We start from the raw sequence: 25,400 nt of genomic DNA on the forward strand, positions 1-25,400 counted from the left end.
GTGGAGTCTGCAGTGCCCCTCTAGGCCAGCTGTGAGCCCTCTAAGCTGCAGGGAACCACCAGCTGACAGATCAGGCAAACCGCTGGGGGTTCCGCCTCCCAGCGTGCCGACCCGCTGGCCCCTCGCTGCACCTCGGCTTCCTGTACAGAGCAGCGGGCCTCACCGGGGTCCCCCCCAGGGATCCCTCTGTTTGGGGCACTTGGAAGAGACAGAGGAAGGTGGAGCACAGATAGACAGGACCCAGGGTTTCCCAGCTGGGATAAGCTGAAGGTGTCCACACACGAGCTCTGGGACCTCAGGGAAGCCACCCCCATCCTCTGGCCAGCAGTGACCGCACCTGACTCCAGGCTGACCTGGTCAAACTGGTCGGTCATCACTGTGAGGCCCCTGGGAGAAAGGTCTAGAAACATATAACCGGGGAGGGATGATGCTTCCAATGGCTGCCACTGTCCTCTCTTGGGACACAGCTCTGCCCGTCCCTCCAGGGCCCAGGAGCCTCTAGAAGCGCCCACCCGGGTGCACGGGGACCGCCTGACGGCGACATGTCCACTCACCCGGGGGCCAGGCGGGCCAGAGTCGCCTGTGTGTCCCTTGAAGCCCTAGAAGAAAAAGAATGACGTTATCCCACCAGGGAGCAGGCTGGTAACGCGGGACCAGGTGGACTCTAGGGGGTGGAGGGGAGCAGGAGGAGGCGGCAAGCCCCCGCTGGATATGTGCAGGGGGTCTTCTCGACCCAGGGATCAAACTCGGGTCTCCTGCATTGCAGGCGGACTCTACCGTCTGAGCCCCCAGGGAAGCCTTTATCTCCTTTAATCTCCTGTTTTCCAGAGCAAGTGAAGGCCTTTCTGGGGAGAATACCAGCCCTCAGGCTCAGCCATTAGATGAGAGCTCTGACCTGCAGGCCCCACCGTTGTGTGGTTGTGGCTGTCATCCTGGAAATGTGTTCTCTGTCCTATCCTCCCCACTTGATGGACAAGGATGGTGGCCTCCGGAGGGAGGCCATGAGGGTCACTCCCCAGGCTGTGGGGCGGTGCAGTACCAAGGGGAGCTCGAGACTCCGGGAGGAGCCGGGGAGAGGAAGATGCACTCCCTCGGATTTGACTCCAGATTCAACCCTGTGACCTCAGAGAAGTCGGTTGACCCCCTGGAGTCCTAACATCACCATCTAAGAAATGAGGATAATAAAAATTACCCACCTGGCAGAGTTCTGCAGGACTGATTGGCAGAAAGGGGTGTTCTATGCTAGTAAGTGTGACGGAGCAGGGCCGATTTTGGAGCCAGGTCAGAAAATGAACCTGGTCTGGTGCCCTGCTCTCTAGCTGTGGGCCTTGGGAGCTTTACTTCTCTTTCTTGGGATTCAGTGTCCATATCTATCGAGTGAGGGTGAGCCCATGTCTGCAGGGCTGCTGCTCAGGATTGAGAAAGAGGAAAACAGTGCTCTCCACTGTTCAAGACGGGCCAGTTCCTTTTCCTTGGGTCCCAGGATATTCTTCCAAGACACTCGAGTCCCAAATCCAGCCATGCTCAGAGCCAGGGACCCTGGTTGTTCTCCTCCCAACAACCATGGACAAAAGCACCAAGTAAAGGAAGCCACACGCAACGTACCTGTCATGTGGCTGGGAAATTCCTTTAGTACTCACAACCACCCTGCAGAAGCAGAAGTGGCTCTGCTGCCCATTTCATAGAAGAAGAAACAGGTTCAGAAAGGTCCCCTGACCCAGGTCAGAGTTATTAAATGGCAGAGCGGAAGCTGAGCTCAGGTCTGTCTCTCTCAAAGCTTACACGTCTCTAATTCACACAGTGCCAGCCAGAGGAGGTGGGTCTTTCATCACCTGCCTGGGTCTCTAACCTCTATCCCTGCACTGAAGCAGGACTCCTTACAACTCTTAGTTGAGAGACGGGCCTGGCCCCAACACAGTTCCCAGCAAATGGATCTTCTTGGTTGAAAAAAACAAAGAAACAAACCAAGAAACCCCTCCCTCCAATAAACCAGTGGTGGTGGTGGTAGTTTAGTCTGAGTTGTGTCCAACTCTTTGGGACCCCATGGACTGCAGCTGGCAGGCTCCTCTGTTCATGGGATTCTCCAGGCAAGAATACTGGAGTGGGCTGCCACCTCCTTCTCCACCAATAAGCCAGTAACAACCTTAAAAAAAACATCCTAACTCTGTGTTTTAATCCTCCAAAGAGGTGATATTCTGCAGTCTTAGGTTTCTTCTCCTGGTGCAATCAGGTGAAAAGCAGGGAGATTTAGGAAAAAGCAAAGTACTTTTTTGTGTTTTATCTCCTTATTGGATACTAGCCAGCTGAATTATTGATTTTTTTCTTTTAACAGAGAAGCAAATTAAGGAAGTAGAACTAGCATTTTCTTCTCCTACTTCTTGCCAGTAGGCGATTTCTGGCAAACTTATATCTGGCAAAATTATATCTAGATAATTGGATTTTAAGATTTTCATTAAAAATCACATTTTCCCAAAAGAAAATCTAAGGAACTGGGTAAACAACTTTGAAATTATAAAGAAGTAAAGCATTTAGCAAAAAAAAAAAAGAAAGAAAGAAACAACCCAAGAACTCTAAAATACACAGATACACAGAGTTCATTTTTGGAGAAAAGGTATCTTTGTTTATGTGTATAATAAATAGCTCAACAGCTAGATCTAGATTTAAATATATAAATGATAGATATAGATTTAGATATATATAAATGTTGGATTTCATACATAGAAGACTAAAACTCATACTAGAAGATTAACAGAGCGTTACTTCCATGTTGTAGAATTATGTTAACTCAATTTTCTTCTCTATAACATTACTTTTCTTATTCTTTTTATGACCATCATCATTTGTTATCGTTATGCAGTGAAAATGAGTTACACTTCTAATTGGAAAAAAAATACTTTAGCTGTGGAAAGGTTTCAGAATGAAAATTAAGACTCATTTTTAGGGTTTGTCATCCAGAGAAAGCCTATTAAAAATGTAATAAATAGGATAAGAACAAAGGAAACTTAGAGTAACAACACCGTGACAATGGCTGCAAGGGGGGAAATGAATTTCATCGCAACAGCACGGGAAGCGACTGGATTTACTGCGTTAAGTACCAATGTCTTGGAAGGAAGGTACTTCTGGAGTCCACGGCTGGGCGGTCTCAAAGAACCCAAAGAACCCGACCCACGGTGTCACAGGCAACTGGCTGGTGGCTTTATTCTATGTGGACAACACACTCACACACACACACTCTCACACACACACACACACACACACTCACACTCACACTCAGCACTTACAGGGGGACCGCGGGCACCCTCTGGTCCTGGCAGACCCGGCTCTCCTGTTTTGCCCTGAGGATAAAGAAGAAAAGAAAAATCTGAGGACAGTATTTTCAGGATCTTCCTATTCTTGGTTGCCCAGGCTTCACATCACATTTCCACCAGCCAGTCTCCGCACCTGCCAACCCTACCCTCCGGCACCGTGGTCCATGTCCATACAGAACAGCACTGTGTAGTCCAGCCTATTAGACTCTTGGGTTTCCTGGGACGGTGCTGGTTACACAGGGTTCATCTCTGAGACACCCATTCGTGGTTGCCCCTATTTAATTCTCTGGATTGTTCTGGTGTGGGTGAGAAATTAGGTAGACACCCAAGCCAGAAGTAGCTTTATGCCACTCACAAAACCACTGCAAGGCAGCTACTAACAAATGCATCTTACAGAAGGGGACACTGAGGCTCAAAGTTACAGTGTCACTGAGTTAGTAAACAGCAGAGCCAGACTGAATCCCAGCAACACCCGAAAGGATGCTCTCCTCACCCCAGCCACAGTGCCGGTGACAGGCGGGCCTGCAACTGACTCATCCCGGCCCCATCCCATCTCCTAACTCGACGCAAGTAACTGGGACACTCTGTTCAAGAGTCTTCCCTACCAGCAGTCTTGTACAGCCCTGGATAGAACAAGCAATAAACACAGGCCCGTGGGTGCTGAAGTCCAGATAGAAGTGGTGAGGGGAGGGGAGGGTTGGGGGAGCAGGGCAAGTGGGTGAAAGGCCACGGGGGTTGATGGGGAGACGGGCAGGGCACAGGAGGGCACACCCACCCCCACAGCTTATCAACCTTGAGGGTCAGATGGGGTCCAAGAGGGGGCACAGGAGAGGCACAAGAACATCCGTGGATTTAGAGTGAGAATTATGGGGAGAAGGAGGACAGGCACCAAGCTCTGATTTCTAAGTCGGTTTCTTCTCTGTCCCAGCTCCTCGAAGCCTAGCCGTGTGGTCTTGGGGGTCACCCCCTCCCCTGGATCTGTTTGTCAGCTGTACACTCAGGACCATCTCTGCTCCACAGGGCCTTTGATGGAGGGGATATGGGCCTAGCCTGGCCCACATGCAAGTGGGGCCTTCGCCCAGCACTGGCGGAAGCTGTAGCAGGAAAAGGGCGACCGCCAGCCCTGCTGAGGGCGGGTGTTCCACGCACCAGCACGGCCAGTGCTTCCCACAGCGGCGTCAATGAGTCCTCCCCGTAACCCATGAAGGAGACACTTCTGTTCCCCCCCAGGCAACACCCCAAGGCACAGAGACATCAAGGGACCTGTTCAGGGTCAAACAGCTGGGGTTACAATGCAGGTAATTTGGCTCCAGAGTCTCCGAACTTCACCCTACGCTGTAATGCATGCTCAAGTGTCTCCTATTAAAAATAATGCAATGGGCAACTCTTAACAGCTGCCTGTCTATCCATCTGTGTATCTATCCATGTGTCCACCATCCGTCTCTCCACTGTGTTCCTCCGTGTCCCCAGCGCACAGAAATTTAAAGGACCAGGTCAAAGTGGGTGAAAGGCCACGGGGGTTGATGGGGAGACGGGCAGGGCACAGGAGGGCACACCCGCAGCCAATGCTGCAGTTTCTGGACCCCCACCCTGGGCTCCCCTGGAGGGGCTCCTGTCACTCTGTCCATCAGCCTCTGCTCAGGGCAGGGCAGTGCTCAGACCCTGAGGGTGCAGAAGGCCCAAGAGCACGGGTGTCCAGGCCCCCTGGAGCTATACTCCCTTCAAGCAGTTGAAGTGGAGATAAACACCCCGGCCTCCGGTCCTTTGGCAGCGGTGGGAGCAGGCAGGCAGGTGTGCTGCTCACGCGCTCTCAGCCGGTCGCCAGGGGAGCAGACCCGGAGTGCCCGCTGGACCGTCCGCTCACCAGCTGCCGGCAGCTCTCACTCCTGGCTCCACCGCCTCACTTGGTGCTCGGTGCCTGCTCCTGGGGTCTGCTCCCTGTGCCCGACCCCATCCCACCTCCTGGGCTCCCGGTCTGCTCGGAGGACATCTCTGACGCCACCCATCTTCTGCCAGTTTCCTCCCAAGCAGCTCAGAGTGATAAACGTCAGGACGGCCACCCTGAGATCCCAGAAGGAGCTGCTGGTGAGCTCTGGACTGCCTGCTGTCAGGGGGCATGGGGGGAGTCGCTGAGCATCCTCTGCTCCCAGCAGAGCCAGCCCTGTCTCCCATAGGTGGACTAGGCCAGCGGTGACCCAGAGCAGACCTGGCCCCCTATCCGTCTACGCCCAGCGCCTGGCACAAACCTTTCTGTATGAAGACCGAGGGCCTCACACAGGTATCCTGTGCTGTCAGTGACAGCCTCTCGGGATAGTACGTGGTGCATGCGTGCTTAACCACTCAGTCACGTCCAACTTCTTGCTACTCTTGGGACTGTAGCCCGCCAGGCTCCTCTGTCCATAGGATTTCCCAGGCAAGAATACTGGAGTGGGTTGCCATTTCCTCCTCCAGGGGATCTTCCCGACCCAGGGATCGGCCCCCCTCTCCCATATCTCCTGCATTGCCACTTCCTGCAAACAAGCTGCCTGCCTGCTCTGCCGTACTGACCGCTGGGGTCAGCCTTCAGGGTGTGGGTCCTGACTGCTTCCTTTACCAGCTGGGTGGCCTCAGCCAACCTATTTAACCTCTCTGTGCCTCAGTTTCCTCATCTGTACCAATAATGATACCCTCACCCCACAGGGGTTTTCTGGGGGTTACACCAGGCAAAATGTAATGGAGCACTCGTACCCCGCACCAGCTGTCAGCCACAGTGGCGACATTTGTCCTTCTCTCTCCCTGGCCAGGTCCTCAGCCTGGCTACCTGCCCCTTGCCCACTGGGGCTGCTTTGCTGGGCATCAGCCTTCAGTGGCTCAGATGAGCTTTGCACTCTGCTCGCTACCCTGGGCTCTCTTTTCTCCTCTCAGCAATGAATTCTGCTTTCAGCATCTGGCGAAGTGTAAAAAGTGATAACGAAGATGCTTCTGGGGAGTCACAGAAGACGCAGAATGGATCATAATAGTTATGACCAGACAAGTCAACTGGAACACAAACCTCACTGAAGAGATTTTTACGTAACTCCACTTAGTGGTTCTATAGGCTGCACGGTTCTAACCTCACCAGGAGTTAAAACCATGGCAGTTGGGAAAAGTAACTCACTAAATCGATTAACAGTTAAAGAAGCCTAATGCGTTTAACCAGCTTCTCACCTCATCTATTCTTCAGCAACTCCAGCGAGTGGCTACTATTATTCTTGTTCTGTGTGAGATGAGACTGAAGCCGGGGGCAGGCTCTGACTCACGCAGATCACAAGCCTGCATGGAACACCCAAAGCCAGCTCCTTTTTCTGGGGGCGGTTGCAATTTTGGCATAAAATAACTTAATTTTATCAATAAGCAAAATTAAATACAATAATACCCTACTGGGCTCTTGGGGAAAGAAAATGAAGACGTGCACGGAAGAGAACTCTCACTGTGCCGGGGTCCCGGCAGCTCCGGACACAGAGCGGCCGTTTCTGCTGCTCTGACGCGTAAGTGATAAGAAACCAAAGAGTCCCTTTACCGGCTCTCCGGGGGGCCCTGGTTTTCCATCTCTGCCCTCTTTGCCTTCTTCTCCCTGCAAGAGAAATTCAAACCAGTTATCTGGCTGCAGACGCCCAGAGGGAGGGAAGGACAGACTTCTTTTTTTGCCGGGTGTACAGCTATGTCCACATGCGACCAACAGACTGGCTGGGTTTCCAGGTCTACTCCCCAGCACCACCACTCTGACTTGGATCCTCTGTTCAGCAGCGCCTGGTGCACAGCGGAAAAGCATTGCACTGGCATCACTTTGTATTGCTGTGGATGGAGAGAAGCCCCTCCTGGACATTCTCTAACTTAGGACACCACAGGCTCATCTCCAGGCCTCCTGTGCTGACGACAGCGACGAGGGGGTGAGGATGCGGCCTCTGATGAGGGTGACAGGGACCCCGAGGACTCAAGGAACTCCTGGGACTTGAGGGGGCACTGAGAATGACAGCCAGGGCCACGTCTGGGTGTAGGAAGGCCACCAACATGTCACATTTCTTTCCTTGACATCAAGCTACGACTCCCACCTGCTCCCAACCCCCTACCAGCCCACCCGCTGCTCTCAATCAAGACACCCTTAGCCTCATGTTTCTCTAAGAGACTAGGAGGTTGCAGGACTCTCTGCAGATCAGGACAATGATACGTCACACAGGCTTAGGTTCCAATCCGGGGCTACCTAGACTGGGCGGGTTCCGGGGAAAGAAAGCAGCAGGCGGCAGGGCCGAGGGAACCGGAGTCACGGCAGGCAAGGTTAGAACTCGCTTGCACCAACAATGCATATGATCTTGGGTGAACTGCTGACACTCTCAGCTCTGAGCGGCCCCTCTCCTAAACAGAGATGACAAACCTGCCTGGCAGAGTCATGAGGGGGCTCAGAATCAGTGCTGCCACCCGAGATGCAAACGGCAAACCACACCAGCAGTGAGGCTGTTCCTGCGCTGACAGGTGCGCAGGAAATCACGCAGCGCCCCTCACCAGCGCCTGCAACATCAGTGCCCGGGTACCAGGGGGAAGCACTGTGGACGGTAATTTAAGTTTACTGACCATCCAGGCCACTAGCCAATGCTCCGTGTGCATCCATAACCTGTAACGATCCCGCTCCTGGCGTAACTATGGTAACACCAGATAAGCCAGCTGGGCAGGCCCGGAGGCCAGGCGTGTTGGTGCTTTTCTCATTTAAGAGTTAACTCCAGAAACTGCTTCTCCCCCTGCATGGAGTGGTGGGGAGGAGGGTCAAGAGACCCACGCACAGCAGAAAGAGCCCCTGGAACAGGGTGAGATCAGCACAGCAAGGAGAGCGGCAGGGGCCGGAGGCTGGAGACCTCGGCATGAACCGAGGAGTGGGGCTGTGGCGAGGACTACGCAGGTTAGTTAACATGTGAAGACCGCTTTGCCCACAGCCCGCCCTGCGATTAGCACCAGGCACACAGAAACTATTATGACTCCTATCGCCCAGGCAGAAGGGAGAGAAGAGTTTTCTAGATAAGGATGATTTGTTAGAGGAAGGCAGAGTAATGTAGAGTGGCTGGGAGGAAGGGCCGTGGAGTGAGAGTGGATTTTACAGGGACAGAATTGAAGAGACAGAGAGGAAGAAACGGGGCTCAACTCACGAGGCACCATGGAGGTCAGAATCTTGGCTTCGATAACCACGAGCAGATGGGTTTTGCACGGGAAGGGAAGAAGGGAGGCAGAGAGGAGGAAGAAGGAATTCTTCTAAATCACAGAATCACATCAAAGGTCATTCTTTCCTCTCCAGTTACCCTAGGACTTTGATGACAAGGGTTTGGCACAAAATTCAAACTGGGATCTTCTCTTCTTACCTTTACAATGGCTGGAATGAACTCAAACATTCTCTAGGTGCTCTGACACACTAGGCCACATGGTTGCAGTTTATACCAACAGGGTTTTCACATCCCAGCCTGGTTTTTAAGACCTGGGCACCCTGGACAGGGGACTCAATCTCCGGGGTGGCATGGCCACAGTGAGGGCTACTGGCGATGCCCAGGAAATGCCTCCTTGACCAATGCAGGCGTTTATCAGACATTCAAGGAGGAAGGGCTCCACGAAAACCATTCATTCACCCACATATTTATTTCAGTAATATTTTCCATGTGCGCAGCATGTGTGGGGAGCAAAAAAGCCTGGTGTCATAGAATCCACAGCCCAGAACATAACCCAGTGACTACCAGCCACTCTTGTTTTATGTCCCCAGATCTAGCAACTAGTAGGTGCCTAATTAGAGTGTGTTGAATAATCAAATCAATTAATAATGGGGGATGTGGTCACAGATCAAACCATGACATAAAGATGTGATACCTGCTGAGGCAGACACTTAAGAAAAAAGGACAGAGACTAAGCCCATCCTGGCCTGAGGGGCAGAGCACTGCTGGAGAGCGATGCCTGGGATGAGATGGGAACGATCACAGGCATCGATTAGTGACAGAGGTGACAAGAGGGCATTCGTGGGGGACATAGACACATGTGCAAAGGCCCCGGGGCCTGGAGAAGAGAGGGTGCAGAGTGTTTAGGAACCCAAAAGAAAGCCAGTACACGGCCAGCACAGCTGGAACAGAAGGACATGTGGTGGAGGGCGGTGGGTGGGGCCCGTGGACAGGAGCGGCGCCAGGAGCAGGCACACTCCAGGCCTGGAGCCACACGAGGATGCATTCTCAATGAGAAGGTAGCAGGCGGCCTCCCTGGACCCGCCTTATTCCTAACATACTGGAGGGTCTGACCCTATTGAGAAATATATTGGGTTGGCCAAGAGGTTTGTTCTGGTTTTCCCATAAGATGTTGCAGAAAAACCCAAATGAATATTTTGGCCAACCCGATATTAAACTGAAAAGTCCAGAACAGCAAGCTTCCCGGGTGGCTCAGATGATAAAGAATCTGCCTGCAATGCAGGAGACCGGGGTTCAATCCCTGGGTTGGAAAGATCCCCTGGAGAAGGGAATGGCAACCCACTCCAGAATTCTTGTCTGGAGAATCTCATGGACAGAGGAGCCTGGCAGGCTACAGTCCATGGGGTCGCAGAGAGTTGGACGCGACTGAGTGACTTTCACTTCACTTCAATTTTCAGTATGTTTCAAGAATGTTAGGTATTACTACACTCTGACAAGTAGACTTTTGGGCACCATCCTACACAAGTAAGGAAAGTGCTTTGCATGTAAAATAATCTATTGTAGATTTTTTAAATAGTTATAAAGTTTATCAGGCAATAAAGAATAATCATATATATTTTGATACATTTATTGGGTAGAGTGTATGTAAAATTTATGAGCGTTTAATACCAGTGCGGAAAATATAAAATGTTTATATTATCACAAACCATTATCAGAGTTATGTGTGTATGTGTGTGTAGAGAGATGAAAATTTTATTTACATAAGTAAACAACAACAAATATATACCTAGAGAAAGAATGAGATTAGGACTGACTTTGCTTAGTGATTTTTTTTTTCTAATTTTCTATTGTACCAAAAAGTCCCCTAGTAAACACACTTTGCTTTAACAACAGTGAAATATCATTTTCTTGGCCTATTTTTGTAGTAGAGAAACTTGATTTAAAATAAAAAGCCACTTACTGGGATGCCGGGTAATCCAGATGGGCCTTGGGGGCCAGGAGGACCTTCTTTCCCCTAAAAGATCCAAAACATAGAACACCGGTAAATTTCTTGGCTGGCTTTTCTGGAGGTGAGTGATGTCTCGCAGAATCGCCTTCGTGGTCTGGAAGGAGTCCTCATCCACCTTGTTCCTTTCCAGGAGCTGCTTCTCTGCGGGGCAGGGAGGTGCCCTGGGCAGGGCAGAATCACACAGCTGGTGTGCAGACCACGGCTCACTTTGGCCTTATTACATAGACTCAGGGGGAATTAGGGCTTGGAAGGCACAGTGGGAAGAGGCTTAGGGGTCCATGAGACCTGGGTCCAGATCCAACTCTGCGCTGTCCCCAAACAGCCCGTGTCTCGGGAGCCTGCCTCACCGCACAGACACAGCACCCGCAGGGCTTCTGCACACAGGACGCAGGACAAGAAAAGAACTGACCGGGGACACACAGCAGATGGTTTTGTTACTGCCGCCCTCTGATCCAGAGGTTCCCCGACTTTTTACCATCCGTGGTGGCGTTTGGTATCCCTTTTCCTCTATGAAATCGACTTTGAAGGATTGTGTTTACCAAGCTGCCTTAATTAATACTTCCTTTCCATTTTAGTCACCAAAAACACACGCCACTGTCAACCAGATGGGGTAATCAGTGTTACCATTTTTATCCCAGTGGGCTTATTTATACCGCCCTGTGTCTCTACCATGAGTATTTCAGAAGTCCTGATAACTTCTGAATCTCCTGTCGTTGCTTCTCCTTTGCAGTAAGACACTGACGTCAGGTTTTACACTCTAATCCACATTCCACATTTGGAATTGACAACAACTTGTAAACATCTCTGTAAACTTATGTTGCATGATATTTGAGATTATCCAGAGACACTGTCACTTACACCAATGTAAAATAATTACAAAGCAAACAAAAAAATTTCATCCCCTCCCTGCATCACAACACCTGCAAACACATTAACAAATAAAGTGAGGTTTCTGTCAACTTGGGCCAAATATTCGATCACATGAGGTATTTTTTAAATAGCGATAACAGAGCTTCCCAGACACCTCCTTGGATGCTTATTATTCCAGAGATCCTACTACGTAAACACTAGGAATCCAGGACAAGCGTCAGCAAGCTCTGGCTCTCAGCTCGTTTGCACAAAGTTTCATCAGGACACAGTCTCACCCACTAGTCTACACACTGTCTGTGGCTGATTTCACCTTATCATGGCAGAACTGATTATCTGCACCAGAGACCATATGGCCCCCAAGACTAAAATATTCACTGTTCAGGGTCTTTTTGCTCCAATCAGGTGAGTTGAAGACTCAATAAGGAGTCACTATGGTTGTTCCTAAGCCTGTTTTCATGACTTGTTGCATGCCATTAGAAATTATGCAATTTAATTTTTCATTAGATTACCCAATTAAATTTAGATGGAAAGAAGAAAAACCATGATCATTTTATGCAAATTAAGATGTTGAAAATACTTGATAAAGGTGAGACACTCTCTGTCTAAACAGATAGCTGATTGCTGTACCATCAGAAGATAGCTATAAAAGATTAGCAAAAAATGCTAACAAACTAGGATCCTACATTCAACTGCTTCACAGGTGTTGTTATATATTCAAACTACTTTTTAAAAAAACAACAAATAGTAAATGGGTGGATGTTCTTTCTACAACATAATGACAAGAGACTCTATTCAAGGGAACAGAAATAAAAATGAGGGCCTTCCCTCTATGTCAAAAAAATTGGCAAGTGGTTTATATGTTTTAATTCAAAATGCAATAGGAATGTTTTAGATTTCTCTCCCTGTGTAAATTCTTTAATTTTATTTCTGTCTTTTAACTACCAATACTCATTGCTTGTGCCAAGAAAACTTCAGCTGTTTTGTGGTTTGATGTTTATGTGTAAATATGAGGACAGTGGACAGCTTCAAGCACAGGCCTAACTTGCAAGGACAGAATCAATGTCTTATTTAATGTCGTTTAATTCCTAGGAATGCGAGGATTTACATCTGGGCCCCAAATCTTATTTTCCTTGGGCAAACAGTAAGTTAGTTTTTATCAGGGCCATCTTTTTCTGTCTGAGAATCAATAAAAAGCTGCCTGCAGTATGGTTCATATTTTATTCAGCCTGGAACTTCTAGGTGGGCTGCTTCTAAAGGATCAGCCAGATGATGATCATAAAAAGAACCACATGGCTCTTACTTTTCAATCTTGGCTTCCCCCTGCCCCTAAGCCACCATCCCACACAGGGGGTGAGCATGGAGTTAACAGAAAGAATGCCCGAAATGGGAATTTTCAAACTGACTTCACTCCTAACTTGGATATTAATTTTCTGTATGACCTTGGATGAGTGACCTCACCCCATCTGCTTTGTCTTCTCATCTGAGGAAGACGAGTTCTCCTGGCTGACCCCTGAAGTGTCCCTGGCACCAGAGTGCAGAGATACCAGGGCAGGGTTGACCTGCTTACTAGCAATAGTCCTACCTGGAACATGACCCTGAGATTTCCACAGTGGGGTCTGTACCTGGCCCTGACACTTCCTCACTGCATGCCCCTGACCTGGTAGCTGCATTTCTCTGATGCCCACTTTCCTTATCTATAAAACAGAGACAATGATTCCTATTGATAAGAGGCCATCAGATGAGATAAGAGGTTTTAGGGGACTGTAAATCCCTTTAAGAGACTATGCATGCAGTGAGTACAAACACAATGCCTGCTCAAGTCATGTTCATCTCTGCTTTATGGTGCTGAAGCCAAGAATGGCCCCGCAGCTTCAAGCAATGAATTTAATGCTGGTTTTTGAGATAAAAGTCTTGGGTTCCAACCAAATCGACCTGTGTGTTTTTAGGATCCTAACCTGCAACTTCCGCTTTCACTCTTAACTTCACTCTCTTTTCACTCAGGGCTTTCTGAACAGCTGGGTAACAGGGGCTACTCCTGCCTGGCATGCCGCTCATACCACAGGCTCAGGATGGAGCAGCTCCAGGCTTTCTAGTCCCCCGTGCCTGTTCCAAGTGGAAACCACACCAGAAAGGACTAGAGAGATGGGGCTAAACCTTGAGCCAGTGTGAACTGGTCGTAAACTGAATTTTGGAACAGCCAATGGCCAGGTCATTTCATCCAAACCTTTCATTTACAGGCTGGGTAACCAGGGTCCTAACAGAAAGCAACGCCTCCTGCAGTCGACTAGTAGTCAATCGACCCTTGGAACGTGGGCCACGGGAGTCAGGGAGGACCAGGGCAGGGCTGGCAAACACCTGAGGTTCTGGGAAGTTCCAAACACAGGCTGAAGGCAGATCCTGTCCATTGAGGAACTTACTGGGGGTCCTTGGATTCCTGGTGGTCCAGCAGCTCCCGCTATTCCATCTGCTCCCTAAGGAAGGTAAACCAGAAAGCCAGTTGGTTGTATATCTGCATGGAGGTCATCAGCACCTCTTCTTTGGGCATGAGGCAATGCACAGAACTGGCACCCTACGCCCCTTCGCAGCTGCCTGAACTGGGAGTATTTCAGAGGTGCTCTGCCTCTCCCAGCAGGTTGCGATAGCCTCTGGGAACACAAAGATGCTGGGAGGACAGCAGGAGAGGCCAAAGCACTCACCGGCCAGTGATCCACAGGCAAGAGGAATAAACGGCCTCCCAGCAGAGAGGACATTTTCAGCTAAGATCAGGGAACATTTCGGGACACAAGGCAAGAAATGTACAACTGGATGTATAATATCTTCCAGGGAACTAAAGAAGACGACTGTCTGTATCAAGCCAGGGATAAAGAAATGCAAGGGAGGAGGCATTCCACACAGGTGAGGAAGTGATGTGAAGTGAGCCCCAGACGCTCTTCTGCCCCAGGGTTCCTGGGCACGCTGTTCCCTCTGCCTGTAGTCTAAACCCGCACGTGTCAGAGCTCAGATCCCACCCTCCTCATCACAGCTCAGGCACCAGGTCCTCAGTGAGATATTTCCTATCTACCAGATTAAACACTGCAAGTCCCTGCCCCTCACCGCCCCTTTTCTGTTTATATTTTCTCCAGCCTTTATGTCCGCCTGACCTCCTGGTGTTTATCACTGTGTTCATTGGGAACTAAAATGGTACCCTGGAGATAGTAGACACTCAACAGTTCTTCAATAAAGCAATGAATGAGGAGCTGGGCTGGCTGGGTGATAAGGCAGAGGCTCTTTAGATTAATGAATGCATTACTGCTTACTGGCTCTGAGGGAATGGTGTAAGACCTCTAAGCCGTCCGCGTCCATAGAAGGTAGGCAGTGACACTGCCCGAGCCACAGCGGGGTGAGGAGTGAGCGAGGCAGTGCCCCACAACGTGCCTCGCACAGAATCGAGGGCACCAGTTACGAGAGCACCCTCTCAGAGCCAGACTTCCTGGGTCCATGTCCCAGCTCCCCACTGAGAGCTGTATGGCCCCAGGGAAGTTATTTTATTTCTCTGCCATTTCAGTTCCTTTGTAAAATGGAGAAAAAGAAAAAGATAGCACTCATTTAATTGAGTTAACCCGTACCAGACACATATTAAGAGACTCCTAGAGGGTTTTCTGTTATCGCAGGTCTGATGACAACAGTCTTTTTCTGTGCCTGTCTGGTGGCCAACCCAAACCAGGAGCACTGCAGGGAGTTACTAAACACGGGGTACAAGCAAGCAAGCTCACAGGACTTTATTTATACCTTTCAGCAGTCTTTATTCAGTCGTTTCATACATTTATTGGGTGCCTACATTGGACCAGGTGCGGGCAAAGTTTCAGGAATACAGAAGCGGCCACATCATGATTCATTCATGAACTGGGAGCTTTTTATGGCAGTGGTTGCCTCTCCAACGTCCCTTCTCCCTTCAGGCCAACGCCTTTTCCCATGATCTACACTATTGCTATCTTGATCAGTTTTTCTTTTTGCTGATCGTCGGATGTCACCAAATCCAGCAACACAGGCAAATACAGTGTAAAGAAATTTCCTACATGAAATTATACATTTTGAAACAACCAGATTTTCATGAAACTAAATGACAGCAACCCAATCAATTCCCTAAAGGTTGTTCACAAATGTGGCCACCGCAGTGCATACCAATGGCAAGGCCAGAAGAGGAAGGCATTCCAAATAATTACTTACTGGTGGTCCGGGGTCCCCTGGGGGGCCCATGAAACCAGGAACTCCGGGATGACCCTAGGAAAACACAAGACCATTATTTTAAATGATTCCCCAAAGGCTTTTTACTTTGTGCAACTACAGATTTCAGATAACTAGACAGAAGCCATCTCCTAACTCAGATAACAATTCTCGATATACATGTGTGTTTGTGTGTGTATACATAAATCTACATAATTATATTTATATCAAAAGGTGGCCAAGGGAGTGTCTAGCAATCTACCCTGGAACTGGATTTGCTTCAAAATAATACGAGGAAGAAGTATGCAGATGAAAACAAGAGTGGCTATAGAGCTGGAAGATGCTGTGACCAGGTGAGAAGTCCAAGGGGTGCTTTATATTATACTCTCTTATTTTCTTAATGAGGTTTCCCCAATGGCTCAGTGAGAAAAGAATCCACCTGAAAAAGAATCTGCCTGCAATACAGGAGACACAGGAGATGCAGGTTTCACCCCTGGGCCAGGGAAGATCCCCTGGAGGAAGCAATGGCAACCCACTCCAATATTCTCACCTGAAAAAATCCCAAGGACAGAGGAGCCTGGCAGGCTACTTGTAGTCCACAGGGTCACAAAAAGTCAGAGATGACTGAGAGACTAAGCACGTTTTTAAAAGATATGTATTTATTTCCTTGGCTGCTCTGTGTCTCAGTTATGGCACTCGGGACCCTCAGCTGTGGCGTGTGGGGTCCAGCTCCCCAACCAGGGATGGAACCCAGGTCCCCACGTTGGAAGCGTGGACTAACAGCCAGTTGGCCACCAGGGAAGTCTCTACACTCTTATTTTGATGTGTTTGAAGTATCCCGTAAGAAAAACTTAAAAGCAGGTAAATGCATACACACAATTTATACTCACAATGGAAATCGCTCAGTTAACTAAATTACAGCATCTCTGAGAACATTACAATTATTTTAAGAAAGAGAGTCATGTCCCTGTGTAGAAGGGAGTCTATGTGTATTACAGAATGAGCTAAACCAGTTATGGCACAAAGTATAGCAGCTCAGCGTTCATGCAGTACAGCAAAGTTATCAAACCAAGCCAACCGCCATGAAAGAAACGCTTCCCTGCCCTCCGCCTTCACCTCTTTCCATAGGAAAACGCAAGCTGCAACGTTCGGTCTAGAGAGCACTGCTGTTGAAAACTATTGAGAGTAATGCAAACACGGTTTGTTTTTCAGGACAGACATTTTTGCCCAGTATGTCATCCAGACCTTGAATGCAGCACTCATCTCCCCGCCCCTTGGGTCTCTGCCCCCGAGCCTCACCTGTCGCTGAGGGTCTGTGGGTCAGGGATTTGCCCACCGCTCAACCTGAACCTCAGAGCCTGGGGCGGGGCCTGGCATGGAGCGGGTTTACCGTGAAGAGATGGATGGAAGACTTAGTAGGAAAGGTAGGGGCACGTGGAGAGAGGACAGGAGAAGGAAAGGGGGGAAAGGGTGGTGGAAGCAAAGCACAAGCTGAGCGGTCGGTTTAAATGCAGAAAGGCTGCTGTAGCTCTGGCTGGGCGATGATGGGAGACAGTGCTCAGACCCGCAGGAAGAGCACCACATCGTCATGGGGACCATTTTACAAGGCGTTTGGAGAAGTGGTCCAGCAGGGATGGATAGGCTCTCACAGGGGAGAGAGTCATATGGCAGAAGCAGAGGGTGGGCAGGAGGAAAGAACGCAGCATTGTGCATTTGGCAGAGAATGACTACCATTTCAGTGAGCGAGAAGCACTAAAGGTAAGTGAGCACTAAATTTTAAAATATATATTAAAAAATAAAAGGAAAAAGGTAGGCTCCTCAGATGATTGGGAAAGGGGAGTGTGACAATGAACCAAGGTGGAAACTATGAAATCCTGATTAAAAAAAAAAAAATCCCACCAAAGACAATGAAGAGACAAGAAAAGACTTCCAAAATGGTGGAGTGAAAATTACTTAGGAAAACACAGTGCTGCTTCTTCAGGGTGAACAGTTTATTATAAAATAAGCTCTTACCTGGTCACCTTTCTGTCCAATCTCACCATCTGCACCATGTTCTCCTTTATTTCCCTTAGGAGAAAAAAAAAAGAAAATTACAGAAAATCTTGCCAGAGCTCCTTTGTGAAAGAAAACTTTCATGTTGCATTCATTCCCTCATTCTTCATCAGTTTCTTATCAGGTTTGTGCTGGGGGCCCAAATAGCTACATGACCTTGAGAAGGTCATTTAAAGCCCAAGTTGTGGGGCGTTTTTAATCGACAAAATGAAGAGAATAATGATTGCCCACCTCCTGAAATGCCGGGAGAACGAAATCAAATAATACATGGGAAATACTTAGCATGGAGCTCAAAATATAGTTAAGAGCTTATAATTATTTTTACTATTCTGTATTGGAATCCTGATTTTGTCATTTACTAATTGTGTGTCACTGGTCCAGGTGTTTCAACTCTTCTGCTTCCTACTTAAAAAACGGGAATGATAACAGTAGACTCTTTGTCGTGGGGTTGCTGTGAGGAAGAAATGGCTTAAAATCCATAAAGTGCCTGGACCAGTGACGGCTTCAGTGGTCTCACCAGTCTCACTGTCCCATCGCCAAGGCCAAGGCCACTGTCACCAGCTGTCACTGCGGCATCCCCATGACAACCACTATCCTTCTCCTCCTCTTATCAACCATCACCACCAGCATCACCACCACCACCGTTACTGTCATCATTTTGCCCAGCACGTGACTACCATCTTTTCCTTCCTCCTCCTCCCTCACCATGATCAGTACCAGCACCGCTCTCATCCTCATCCTCTTCAGCTATACCATCGTCATCTTCATTGCCGACATCATCAGCACCATCCCTACATCACTCACGACTAGCACCTCTATCCCCCTCCTCCTTCACATCACCGCCGTCTTCATTATCTGGTCACCAAGACACAGCATACAACCTACCAAAAATACAATCTTACAAACTAATCCTGAAAGTACCATTCAAAGGTTCCGATCTCTCTTAACTGTCACCTACTTAGGCATAGCGGGTTAACAAGTGTATTCCAGTAAAATGTTATTAAACAAAAACACTGTAGTTCCTTTGAAAGAATGCATTATGCATTAAAGTGAAAGTGAAGTCGCAGTCGTGTCCTACTCTTCCGGACCCCGTGGACTGCAGCCCACCAGGCTCCTCCGTCCATGGGATTTTCCAGGCAAGAGTACTGGAGTGGGGTGCCATCGCCTTCTCCATTAAGGAAGCTGCTACTGCTAAGTCACTTCAGTCGTGTCCGACTCTGTGTGACCCCATAGATGGCAGCCCACCAGGCTCCCCCATCCCTGGGACTCTCCAGGCAAGAACACTGGAGTGGGTTGCCATTTCCTTCTCCAATGCATGAAAGTGAAAAGTGAAAGGGAAGTCACTCAGTCATGTCCGACTCTTCACGACCCCATGGACTGCAGCCTACCAGGCTCCTCCGCCCATGGGATTTTCCAGGCAAGAGTACTAGAGTAGGGTGCCATTGCCTTCTCCTATAATGCATTAAAAGCTGTTGGCAATTAATCAGTCTTGGCTGTGGTTCCAGGCCTGTCTTCCCTTACCTTTGCATCTTTGAAAGGTCGTGTTCCTTCTTTGCCCTGTTTGTTCATTCAGTAGATGAAGGAGCAGAAGTGGTGGGTGGCAGGCCTATCTCTGAGGGTCCTTCCAGACTCCCAAACCCTACAATTCTCTCACTGAAACATCATGCCCAGCCCTCTTTCCATCCAGACACTGTACCACACCAGCAGTTCGTCAATGACAATAATTACCCCATAACACCCTAGCCTCCTCTCTGTGGTATATTGGGAGGGTTAGCTGCTCCAGCGTCTGTAAAGTGCCAAATGCTTTTGTGTACAGGAAAAAAAAATAGGTTCCGAGGGGAAGAGCATTTGTTGCAACATTTTTGCATGCAATTACGTCTATTCTTTTAAGATCGTTAAAACCAGCACACTGCCTGCAGGCCACTTCATAATCTCAATGAAAAGAAGTGACAGACTAGCACACTGCTTCTCCGACATTAAGGATGACTGCCTTAAAAGTAAATGGTTTCCTTTCAATTCCCATCCTCAGTCTGGGCTTAGAGTGGCTTCAACCCTCACCCCCCAACAACTAAAATGTCAGCGGCTCAAGGATCTCCACGGTTGTCCTTGTCTCCTTCTCCACTGCAGCTGGGGATCAAAGCACACACAGCCACCCCCCAAGCCTGACTCACTTCCTTCCAAAGAAGAGCGCTGACATTTACAGAGCCCCTGCTCCTGCTCAGCTGGGCACTCTGCCAGAATCCACATGAGGTCCCACTTCATGTATTTCTTTGTTTATATCCTGACCTAATGCAAAACAGCATTCGATGTATCCAAATTCTCTCACTCAGCCAGGAAAACTACTCAGTGAGGTAGGGGGCTTTTATCAGAGCATAAAGATAAGAGTCCTGAAGACCAGAGAGGTCAAGCCATTCACCTGAGGCCACACAGCTGAAAAGAAAAAATAATCATAGTATTTGTCACCTAGTGGAGGTGATGGAATTCCAGTTGAGCTCTTTCAAATCCTGAAAGATAATGCTGTGAAAGTGCTGCACTCAATATGCCAGCAAATTTGGAAAACTCAGCAGTGGCCACAGGACTGGAAAAGGTCAGTTTGCATTCCAATCCCAAAGAAAGGCAATGCCAAAGAATGCTCAAACTACTACACAATTGCACTCATCTCACACGCTAGTAAAGTAATGCTCAAAATTCTCCAAGCCAGGCTTCAGCAATATGTGAACCATGAACTTCCAGATGTTCAAGCTGGTTTTAGAAAAGGTAGAGGAACCAGAGATCAAATTGCCAACATCCACTGGATCATGGAAAAAGCAAGAGAGTTCCAGAAAAACATCTATTTCTGCTTTATTGACTATGCCAAAGCCTTTGACTGTGTGGATCACAATAAACTGTGGAAAATTCTGAAAGAGATGGGAATACCAGACCACCTGATCTGCCTTTTGAGAAATCTATGTGCAGGTCAGGAAGCAACAGTTAGAACTGGACACGGAACAACAGACTGGTTCCAAATAGGAAAAGGAGTACGTCAAGGCTGTATATTGTCACCCTACTTATTTAACTTATATGCAGAGTACATCATGAGAAATGCTGGACTGGAAGAAACACAAGCTGGAATCAAGATTGCCAGGAGAAATATCAATAACCTCAGATATGCAGATGACACCACCCTTATGGCAGAAAGTAAAGAGGGACTAAAAAGCCTCTTGATGAAAGTGAAAGCGGAGAGTGAAAAAGTTGGCTTAAAGCTCAACATTCAGAAAACGAAGATCATGGCATCTGGTCCCACCACTTCATGGGAAATAGATGGGGAAACAGTAGAAACAGTGTCAGACTTTATTTTGGGGGGCTCCAAAATCACTGCAGATGGTGACTGCAGCCATGAAATTAAAAGACGCTTACTCCTTGGAAGGAAACTTATGACCAACCTAGGTAGCATATTCAGAAGCAGAGACATTACTTTGCCAACAAAGGTTAGTCTAGTCAAGGCTATGGTTTTTCCTGTGGTCATGTATGGATGTGAGAGTTGGACTGTGAAGAAGGCTGAGTGCCAAAGAATTGATGCTTTTGAACTGTGGTGTTGGAGAAGACTCTTGAGAGTCCCTTGGACTGCAAGGAGATCCAACCAGTCCATTCTGAAGGAGATCGGCCCTGGGATTTCTTTGGAAGGAATGATGCTGAAGCTGAAACTCCAGTACTTTGGCCACCTCATGCGAAGAGTTGACTCATTGGAAAAGACTCTGATGCTGGGAGGGATTGGGGGCAGGAGGAGAAGGGGATGACAGAGGATGAGATGGCTGGATGGCATCACTGACTCGATGGACTTGAGTCTGGATGAACTCCGGGAGTTGGTGATGGACAGGGAGGCCTGGCGTGCTGTGATTCATGGGGTCGCAGAGTCGGACACGATTGAGCGACTGAACTGAACTGAATCCAGATCTGTGTCCAAACTTTCTCCTCCTGATCAAGTTAATTTCCTGGTTATGTTTTTAGGTCACGATGCTTTGTCCCGCTGGTTTCATAATGTCAAGAGCACTAGATATTTAGTCTGGAAGCCTGACTGATTATGCTAACCATGTTCTCAGAACCTTTCAACACACCAAGAATAAAGCCATCAAGAAAAAACAGATTGGAAACAAAACAAACCAAGAAACAAGCCACCGTCCTGCATTCTGCGTCCAGGAACATTACTAGTTTGCTACTCTGCAAACTTGGCTTTCTGCAGTAGATGTTTACTGAGGATGCAATGAAAGGGCTTCGTTTTTCCTGTTGAAACGGACAGAAGAAACTCGCACCACAAGCCCTTATATCAGAGCACTGCCTTTAGAAAACGTGACACTGTGAGTTCTTTCTCTGTCTCTTGGAAATGGATATCAGTCCTTTTCAAAGGTCAGCAAGCCTTTTGCTGGTTCTAGGACCCAGGAATCGGAGAAGGCAATGGCACCCCACTCCAGTACTCTTGCCTGGAAAATCCTATGGGCAGAGGAGCCTGGTAGGCTGTGGTCCATGGAATCACTCAGAGTCAGACACAACTGAGTGACTTCACTTTCACTTTTTACTTTTATGCATTGGAGAAGGAAATGGCAACCCACTCCAGTGTTCTTGCCTGGAGAATCCCAGGGACAGGGGAGCCTGGTGGGCTGCCGTCTATGGGGTCTCACAGAGTCAGACATGACTGAAGCGACTTGGCAGCAGCAGCAGCAGCAGCAGGACCGAGGAACGACCTTCCTAGGTGGTGCAGTGGTAAAGAATCTGCCTGCCAGGGCAGGAGACATGGGTTTGATTCCTGGGTTGGGAAGATCCCCTGGAGAAGGAAATCGTAACCTACTTCACTATTCTCGCCTGGGAAGTCCCATGGACAGAGGAGTCTGGTGGGCTATAGTCCCTGAGGTCATGGAAGAGTCAGAAACAATTTAGCAACTAAACAACAGCAAAAAGGACCCAGCAAAATATTTGTTGAGCATCTGGGAACATCTCTTTGAAAATGCAATCAACAAGGGAAATAAAACCCCATCAGCCAGATGCTGTAGGAAACTAGGAGCCTAACTTCTGGGTCCTTTTTTCCAAGCTGCAGAACTACCTCTAGGCAAAAAGATGTGAGCAGTTTGTTTTGATTTTGTTTGAAGCTAATTCACTAAAGCAGACGATTAGTCCAATTACCAGGTGAATTAGGATGAACGTGACAAACAGCGCTACGTGGTCCTTTCACATAAGGACTGATTACTATTCACCCTGAGGACACATGCGTCATCAGTCATAGCTGCTCGACCACAGAAAAGGTGAGCTTTCTTGGTCTTTACAAGCTCTTGGCAGAATTGCCTGTGGTACCTATAATATTCTGGTTTAATGCTTGTGCAAAAAAAATAATTATTTAAGTTCTACCTTCTGGTTTGGGAGAAGATTCTGTTTGGTTTTTAAATATATTTCCCCCATGCCAACATGTACTAAGTACATAATACAACAATTATTTAGAGGTTATATTCACAGCAGAGGCTGCTCTAAGGATGTTAGCTTTTGTGAATCCATCAAGCAGATAATTCTCTCTGGGATTTTACAAATTTTTGAGAGCACGGCCTAAATGTTCTTCAGTTAGTAAGCCTCTGCTATTCTCAGAAATTTGGCCCTGAAAATTTGTGTGATGTTTCTCTGCTTAGAAAACCTTTCCCCAAGAATGCCTGTCAATGCAAGTAAAATCCTACTTCTTGGGACTTCCCTGGTGGTTCAGTGGTTAAGAATCCACCTTGCAACGCAGGGGAATTGGGTTCGATCCCTGGCCTGGGAACTAAGATCCCACATGCCGAGGGGCAACTAAGTCAGACTGCCACAACCATGGAGGCTGCACACCACAACTCTGAGTCTGTATGCCACAACGAAAGGTCCCACACGACAGAGCGAGATCCTAGTGTGGCAACTGAGACCTGAATAAATAAATAAATGTTAAAAAAAATCCTACCTCCTCCTCCAGGTAGCCTTCACTGGTGACCTCTGCCCTGGGCCATTATTTTCCTTAAAATCATTTAACTCTCCTCCTGGCAATCTGTCATAGTTGTTATTAACTCAGAAGAAGGAACGGTTGGGAGGACCATCCATAGTCACATGCATCCAGCACTTCCTACCTATGTGCTGGGCACCATGCCTGGTGCTTTGTAAATGTTTCCTTGTTTAATCCTCATGTCCTCTCTGTGAGATGAGCCATGCAGTCCTTCTTTTACAGATGTGGGACCCCAGCTTCAGAAAAGCCCCAGTTCCCCAACTCTTATAATCAGTCAGTGCAATTCACTCAGCTAATCAGAGGCAGAACCAGGCTGGGGAACCACTGACCACTCACTGCTCTCGATGGCCTTGGCCCCAGTCTGATTTTGCTTAGAGTCATCACCTTCTAGATCTTTCTTCCCCAACACATCAGGCCCTAGAAGACATGGCCCATATCCAACCTAACACTATTCCTCCTGACTTGGAAGGGAGCTGTTTAAGGGCATGCCTAGTGGGAATCTCTCAGGACTGAGGCAGCCGTGGATGAATAGAGACTTCTCCTGAGGAGAGCATGGACTAAATGGCTCTGGGTTGTCTTCTGGGAAGAATGAGATTCCAGGGCCTTTTCTGGCAGTTCTAATAACAGCTAAAGAGGTTTTATCTCCGCCTCCCAGAATTGTCCAGAACCTCCAATGAGGTCTTCTACTCACCTAGCATTCCCAGTGCCTGCAGTTCCCATTACATGATGTGTGGACATGTGGACAAGAAGAAAACCATGTTTTTCATGAAGGATAGAATAATCAGCATTTCCAAACTCAAAGGGGCTTTTAAATCTGCCTCATTAGAAAGTCATGGTCTGATGACAATCTCACTTCTTCTTCCTCTGCATGGATGCTGACCGTACTGGGAGCCACTGTTTTCAGCTTCCTCTCCTTCAGTCGCTCAGTCGTGTCCGACTCTTTGCGACCCCATGAATCGCAGCACGCTGGGCCTCCCTGTCCATCACCAACTCCCAGAGTTCATCCAGACTCACATCCATCAAGTCAGTGATGCCATCCAGCCATCTCATCCTCTGTCGTCCCCTTCTCCTCCTGCCCCCAATCGCTCCCAGCATCAGAGTCTTTTCCAATGAGTCAACTCTTCGCATGAGGTGGACAAAGTACTGGAGTTTCAGCTTCAGCATCATTCCTTCCAAAGAAATCCCAGGGCTGATCTCCTTCACAATGGACTGGTTGGATCTCCTTGCAGTCCAAGGGACTCTCAAGAGTCTTCTCCAACACCACAGTTCAAAAGCATCAATTCTTTGGCACTCAGCCTTCTTCACAGTCCAATTCTCACATCCATACATGACCACAGGAAAAACCATAGCCTTGACTAGACGGACCTTTGTTGGCAAAGTAATGTCTCTGCTTTTGAACATGCTACCTAGGTTGGTCATAAGTTTCCTTCCAAGGAGTAAGCGTCTTTTAATTTCATGGCTGCAGTCACCATCTGCAGTGATTTTGGAGCCCCCCAAAATAAAGTCTGACACTGTTTCCTACTGTTTCCCCATCTATTTCCCATGAAGTGGTGGGACCGGATGCCATGATCTTCATTTTCTGAATGTTGAGCTTTAAGCCAACTTTTTCACTCTCTGCTTTCACTTTCATCAAGAGGCTTTTTAGTTCCTCTTCACTTTCTGCCATAAGGGTGGTGTCATCTGCATATCTGAGGTTATTGATATTTCTCCTGGCAATCTTGATTCCAGCTTGTGTTTCTTCCAGTCCAGTATTTCTCATGATGTACTCGGCATATAAGTTAAATAAACAGGGTGACAATATACAGCCT

At 48.2% G+C, this 25,400-nt stretch overlaps 1 protein-coding gene across 1 annotated transcript in view; it reads right to left on the reverse strand.

Annotated features, from left to right (window-relative positions):
• Positions 1-25,400, reverse strand: part of COL22A1 (collagen type XXII alpha 1 chain) — a 201,493-nt gene that overhangs the window by 16,773 nt on the left and 159,320 nt on the right. Inside the window, exons 38-44 of the mRNA XM_045162761.1 lie at positions 17,568-17,621; positions 15,558-15,611; positions 13,769-13,822; positions 10,434-10,487; positions 6,847-6,900; positions 3,282-3,335; positions 555-599 (exon numbers count right to left, since the gene is read on the reverse strand). Of these exons, the coding sequence (XP_045018696.1) occupies positions 555-599; positions 3,282-3,335; positions 6,847-6,900; positions 10,434-10,487; positions 13,769-13,822; positions 15,558-15,611; positions 17,568-17,621 (369 nt within the window). The remainder of the gene's footprint in view (positions 1-554; positions 600-3,281; positions 3,336-6,846; positions 6,901-10,433; positions 10,488-13,768; positions 13,823-15,557; positions 15,612-17,567; positions 17,622-25,400) is intronic.

The sequence above is a fragment of the Bubalus bubalis genome, chromosome 15 (assembly GCF_019923935.1).
Source record: "Bubalus bubalis isolate 160015118507 breed Murrah chromosome 15, NDDB_SH_1, whole genome shotgun sequence".
In the NCBI taxonomy this organism is placed as follows: domain Eukaryota; kingdom Metazoa; phylum Chordata; class Mammalia; order Artiodactyla; family Bovidae; genus Bubalus; species Bubalus bubalis.